This window comes from Sipha flava, unplaced genomic scaffold, assembly GCF_003268045.1.
Source record: "Sipha flava isolate LNK unplaced genomic scaffold, YSA_version1 75_pilon_pilon, whole genome shotgun sequence".
NCBI lineage: Eukaryota > Metazoa > Arthropoda > Insecta > Hemiptera > Aphididae > Sipha > Sipha flava.
The window spans coordinates 1,343,193-1,350,339 of NW_020273615.1; the positions used below are offsets into that span (position 1 = coordinate 1,343,193).

At 31.0% G+C, this 7,147-nt stretch overlaps 1 protein-coding gene across 1 annotated transcript; it reads left to right on the forward strand.

The window, feature by feature from the left end:
* The first annotated feature begins 869 nt into the window (after window positions 1–869).
* On the forward strand, window positions 870–6,762 carry LOC112692650. The gene is made up of 16 exons (XM_025567382.1): window positions 870–1,148; window positions 1,284–2,646; window positions 2,723–2,874; window positions 2,947–3,105; window positions 3,261–3,398; window positions 3,546–3,752; window positions 3,844–3,920; window positions 3,995–4,139; window positions 4,235–4,447; window positions 4,565–4,627; window positions 4,901–5,089; window positions 5,161–5,298; window positions 5,385–5,591; window positions 5,693–5,769; window positions 5,855–5,999; window positions 6,116–6,762. The coding sequence occupies exons 2-16, from the start codon at window positions 2,622–2,624 to the stop codon at window positions 6,230–6,232; spliced, it is 2,052 nt and encodes a 683-aa protein (XP_025423167.1). The 5' UTR covers window positions 870–1,148; window positions 1,284–2,621; the 3' UTR covers window positions 6,233–6,762.
* The last annotated feature ends 385 nt before the right edge of the window (window positions 6,763–7,147 follow it).

Genomic DNA, 7,147 nt, shown 5'->3' on the forward strand with positions numbered 1-7,147 from the left:
ACAGAAACTATTGGGTATGTGTGGTTTGATTTATTGTGAACGATTTTATCGTAATTTTTTATTCTGAAAGACTGTTTTAATATTTAAGTCTGTGTGGAGTGTGAGGTTTGAAATTTACTAAGGTGGTGGAAGTTATTTATCATAGGGAATTAATTACAAGGCTTATATTATAAGGTATTTGAGATAGTTTAAAATTACCACATACTTTAATATTGTAATTCCAGGTATAAGTTTTAATATTGTTTTTGTTCATTAATAATTCAATTGAAAGTTTTGATTTTAGAATTGGGCCCATTAGGGGAAGTTTAGTATTTAACACCTTAATTTTGATTTTTAGATTAGGACCTCAAATAAGGCGTGCGTTGAGTGCAAAGTCCTAAATATTTTTGATTTGAGTCATAATTAGAATTTGGGCATCTTAAAAGTAAATTTCATGTGAGTTACTCTTTATTAAGAAATATAACGGAATATGAAAGAACTTGTCTGCACTCATTTTAATTTCCTATTTGGTGGACCATTTTGCAATTTTAACGAAATGTACATATTTAATGGTTTTGTGATGTTGATGTGGGATCAAAATTTTAAGAAAAAATAGCCTTGCAATGTGGCAGACTGAATTATAGAAAACGAATAATAAATGAAGAATAATGTATAAATATTTAAAAATTAACACAAATGTAAAAATCGCCAGTGTACAGAGCCGTTTAGGTCGAGATATCGGATAAGGTTTCAAACGACGATTGGATGCTTGGTGCAACAGAAAGATATCGTTTATAACGTCACAGAATTTTATGTGAATGTTTAAACCGTGCAAAGTCTGAGGCACAGTCATATCTATTGCGACCCACCACCACTGTCATTTCTTTATCGCGTCGTCGGCGTGCATCGCAGGGCATTGTACATTATTGTTATATTATCAGTATTAAATTTAATTGCCCCTCTGTCATCAACAACGAGCCGAGGCCAACGGACTCCACCGACGACAATCGCCAGTTTGAACTTTTTGTATATTGTGAAGAAAATCAAAGTTTCACAATTTATATTGTTATTATTAAAATTTTTTGACTGTATCTTCATCCAACATCATGGCCGGCTGAAGACAACACGATGGGCTCTTGGCGGGCGCAACAAGCCGAAAACACCGACGGGTATTAATATCAAAAATACTGGCCTCCCTTTTGATTTTATTTTGGACTCGTACCTCATGTTTTTTTTTATTTTTATTTAATTTTTTTTTTCTGTATTTTTTTTTTCATTTCATACATTGGCATTTTAAATAATAGCATCCGGCCATTCCATATCTTTTTCTTCCTAATCTTACCGTCCAATTGCTGACCAACTTTATTATTATTATTTCACCTCGGGCGTGCTCAAGGTGCTCCACCTGAGCCTGGAGCTCTACCGCCTGAGCAGTCGACGGGACCACAAACAAGTCGCCTGGTCAGTATTCATCATTTCTATCCAAATTTTTCCATTTTATTCATTACTATTATTATTATCAAAATACTAAATGAGTTGTCAAGATCAATATACCTCCGCTTAATACCATTAAATTTCTATTTTATTAACAACATTTTTTTTTATCTAATCCAAAGCCTATGGGCTCAGCCGACATATCATGTGGGCCGGCTCATAGGTCATTGGCCGAGTGTTCCTCTCGGCCAATGAGTACATAGTAAGCACGTTTGGAGCCGAAAGGTTACACGGTGTAGGTATATTTTATGAATAATAGTAATTTCGATTACTTTAGTATTGTGCAGGTCTTATATACATTATGTTTTAATTAGTTGTCCCGATTGAACGTATGTGTATATTCATCGACTGGACGGTGTATACTGGATTCGGCGATCACAACATGTGTTACGTATTTGGTATTGTTAGGTTGAACATCCTATGACGTCCATCGTGTACATTGTAACTATCAATTTATGTGGTATTTCCATGATAAATATAAATGTATTTTTGATGTAGAATTTGACAAGTGGCTAAATTTATAAAGAGAAGTTTTGAACATTTGTTCTTTTAATTTAATAATTATTTAAATTACCTATATTTAAAAATAAACGAACGAAGAAAATAACGAAACAATCTTTTGAAAACAATCAATATTTAAAAAAAAAAAATTAAAGAATTTCAATATGTTCCTTTACTTTCAATAGGAACTCGACTCAAAAATCAAAAAAAAAAAAAAAAATCAAAGGACCGCGTTCCTTGAAACTGATTCCACACCCCTGGGAAAAAAATGTCTTATGCCTTTTGTATACTGTTGTAGTACACATGGATGTAAACTCTATGGATCTAAACTTCATTTTCATACAATTAAGTATTTAACCGAATACGTATTAACAATAGTTACATTCGATTAAAAATGAGGTTGGCTAATATCGTTGTGACTTATGTATATTCGGTTACTATGCGACATTAGAAATTAACTGATGCGTACAAGTAAACGAAAATATATTTCAGTTATTTGATTATTTACGGTAAAATTGCTACGAATTTATATTTTGAAAATATTATTCGTCGCAATATATCTTTCTTTAGAGCTATTTACTTCAGTGTTGTAGTATATCAACTACATTAATTTTGCTTCTGCTATAAGAATTAATATCGAAGGAAATATGAGCCAATACGAAGAAGTCAACGGTAAACATTTTTATTTACATAATAGCGGTAAATAGAACGCGAAAATTATAATTACGTACTAATTATTTGTATAAAGCTGCAGCATCTGGAGCTTTGAACAGCAAGACCGAAAACATGCAAGACGAGGGACTTGTGACCCGAAGAACTGTTAAGAAATACCCGATGGACCGGGATCTACAATCGTGGCGAAAACGTCAAACGCACCAATCAGGAACACCGATCACTACAGTAATCTAATGACAATATATATTTTATTCATCATTGACCTAAAAAAAATACTATTTCAAACGATCACCTTAGACGATGACTCCATCCTTCAACCGAGTGAATCATTTTTTCCTACCAAAAGAAGAAGCCATTGTATTGCATACTTCCAAGAACGCATGGATTCCTCCATGCTTAAAAGCGAAAGACACAAACAATGGTCAACCGTTGAACGATGAAGACTTGCAAATAGAAGTAAATAATAATCTTATAGAGTAGTAATTCATTCGATAATAATATCATATTGAACACGATTATAAGCAAGATTACCTTCTGTTAATGCTAAATATTTTATTGTTGTTGTACAACTTTATACATAAATAAGCATACATTTTTTTTTGTTTATCAAGGATATTCGAAAAAAATTCTTGTCAATTCTCAACAAATTATCACCAGGAAACATGGTCCCGTTGACGGAAACCATTATGTCATTGCCAATCGAAACAGAAAAGTGCATGAACACAGTTATCGAAATACTATTTCAAAAAGTAAGTTATTCATAAAGTTCATGTGCATATGTGTATTAAGTAATTTATTATTAGTGATTGAATCTTTTGTGCGAATCATTTACAAAAATACCTATCTTTAGAAACGAATATTATTTATATTTTTAATCGTTTTCAAACGCTATTTAGGCCATAAACGAACCAAGTTTTACTCCACAATATGCGTATATATGCACGGGAATGCACACCAAAGAAGTAAAACTGAACGATAAGAAGTCAAAAATATCGTTTAACAAATTGCTGACAAAGTGTTGCCAAGAAAGGTTGAATCAAATGCGTGTCCACGAACAAACTTTAGCCAAAGAACGTCAAGCAATAGATGATTGCCAAGATCAAGTAAACATATCGTTCAAATCTCTGATATAGCTTCAATTGACTATGATACCATCTCTCTTACTTGTTATACAATAAGAATAACATTTTACAGGATGTTAAGGATCAGCTGAAGTTCAAATATGATCAGGACGAATTGGCTTACAGAAAAAAATCAATAGGAAACTGCAGGTACGAACATAATAAAAAAAGAGAAAAATTAATGATCTTGGCTGTAGGTACACGATATATTTTTGGATTTTCAGATACATGTGTGAGCTTTATAAGGTAGGTATATTAACGAATCGGACTCTGAAAACGAGTATAAATTACCTATTGAAGTCGCCAAATGAAGAAAACCTTGAATGTGCATGTAATATACTGAAACACGTAGGAAAAACAATAAGTCATGTAAGATAATACCGAGTCTATAATATAATATCGTCGAAACGCGATTGAAATATCAAATGTTGTTATAATATTTATTGGTTGGATTATAATTATAGAGAGCTACTTTCAATAAGCTTAATGAGTACATGTCTGCGATTTATAAGACTAAGATTCCAACGAGAATTCGATTTATGATACAAGACATCATAGAACTCAAGAACAATGATTGGGTACCGATAAATGCTCGTCCTAAACAAGAGTATTGCAACACAAAGGCATTGTCGAATACAGAAAAACTCGTACCGCCGGAATGGAATGTAGTATCAAGAGTAAAATAAATTTTTTTTTTAAATTTTTCAAATAACAAAAGTTATGCGTACGCGTAACATTGTTGAAATAATTGAGTTATAATATTCATGTTAACATTCTCGTATAATTTTTATTAGAAAAACATACCACACAACCTGAAAGAGCAGATACAAATTAAACTGCCAACAGAAATTCAAAAGGTAATGATGATCTCTTTTAAAATAAATAAATCAAAAATAAAAGCAAACTTATTGCTTTTTCAACTAGTGGTACCTATAAGTAATTAATAGCTTTGCGATATCATACGTAAAAGAATCCTTTTTCTTTATTTATTAATTTAAATTGTTTCAACAAAATTATTGTTTTTTAGAATGGATTTAACAAATAAGTTAAAAAATGAATCTTGAAAATATTAAAAAAAAAAAACTTAAGGGTTAAATGTTTATTTAAATTCGTTCATTGTTTTTCTTCAGGTCAATGCGCTTAAAAATTCTAAATTACCAAGTATAACAGAGAAATGCGATCTTGAACAGCCATTGCTACCCAATAGTTCGAGTGATGTTGAGAGTAACAAATCATTGTTATTGCCATGTGGAGGCAAATTGAATGAAAATACAAAAAGAAGCCATTCATCGGACGCTGAGGATATAGAAATAGAAGAAGTACATTTTTTTTAAATAATTTAATTAATAAATGTGACTAAACGATTAAACATATACTGTTATTCTTGTAGGAAATTCAGAAGAAATATCGAGCTATTCTTGACAATTTAAGTTCGGAAAATATTGTGCCGATGGCAAAACAAATTATTTCGCTACCAATAAAAACAGACGATTGTTTGAAAAACGTAGTTCAACTTTTGTTTCAAAAAGTATATAAAAAATAATTGAATTAAATCATACACATTGAATTATGCTTTAAATATGTGAATTATTTTATAAATTTTAAATTCTCTAGGCTATGGACGAACCGAAATTGACTCCTCAAATCGCACATATTTGTTCACTAATGAAAGACACGGTAGTGAAATCAAAAGATCAGAAATCCAGTCCTTCGTTTAGAAAACTTTTGATCGATAAGTGTCAAAGCGCGTTCGAGGCAATGTTTAACCGTAAGCAAATTGTAACCAAAGACCGCAACGAAGTCGAATCCTGTAAAGATAAAGTATGAAAGCCTCAATAACACCGGCTGATATTTGACAAACAATAATATTATCTTTTGTGTATGTATATATTTTAATGCGATATGGTTGTGTAACGTTACAGGAAAAGCGAAAATTACTTCAATCGAAGTTCGATCAAAAAGAATTGGATCATAGTAGACGATCTATTGCAAACTGCAGGTATATTCGCAAACGACAATTTGATAAAATAGTAATCGAAAGATAAAATAATAGTTGTAAACAATTTTTACCTCATAACTTCCAGATTTATATGCGAACTCTTAAAAGTGAACATTTTGGTGCCTTCCATACTAGAAATGTGTGCGGCACGACTCGTACAAACTTCAAAAGAGACATCAATCGAATGCGTGTGTGTTATACTGAAAAACGCCGGAAACTCATTCGACTTTGTAAGATTTACTGCCAATAATCATATATTTTCAATATTTCAGCGCATCATATTATTTTAAATACAAAATATTTATCGCAAAACACTTACGTTGAAAATATAAATTATAAATTGTAGAGTGGCATAATTGAGAAGCTACACGAGTACTCGATTGCTCATAAACAGAAATTGTCCTCGCGGATGCAGTCTATGATTCTGGATACGCTAGAGCTAAATAATAGTGATTTGATATGACGTAAAAACGGTGAAAAATCTCGTTTCAATCTCAATGTTCATTGGACGAGGTGGATGAAAGAAAATTTACACATTCGCCCATTGGAGATATAGAAGAACCTACGTGACAAAAATTGTGTTTTATAGTACAAATAGTTTTCATCAACTGATACAATCGGGGATGACGTGGGTGCTTGTCGATTTTATATCCTCAGTCGCCTTCAGTTTTAGTGAAAAGCAAACTTAATCATTAGTTATGCCTATTCATATTTTTACTTTTCATTAAGAACAGGGTAAAAATCATCTGTAATAAACATGGTTTATCCATGAATAATAAGGATAGGATATTGTTACTCTTTATTCTTAGTCACTCGAGCAATGTTTTATGTTTTTGAAGAGCGATCAAGCTATTTTGCAGAACCGTAACTTTTATGGTATTTATTATTTATCGAATATTACTACAATATTCAGATAGTTAAAAAAAAAAACCATAAAAATATTGTTGGGTGTAGTTCGGTATTTTCGTGACATAGGCAATTTCATGGTATTATTTGTTGAACATATAATATAATTCCTTATTCACGATTTATTTGAAAATTACATTTATTTATTTTTTTATTCATTTATTTTATTTATTTATTTTTTCAAGTCAATCGTGTAATAAAGAATTACACTATACACTTAACAAATAATATCATGAAATTGTCTATATCATGAAAATATCTTACTTCACCCTACTTTAAAATAGGTTGATCACTTTTAGAAGATTTAAAATATTTTTCGACTGGCTATGAAATAAAGAGGAACGTTGAAAACAGCAAGATAATTTTATTCATTTCTACAGTAGTCACTTTTGATTTTTTTTTTAAATAACAAACTTTATTATTTGAATTTTAATTCCTTAAATGTATCTTTTTCTTCTAGAATGTCAGTCAA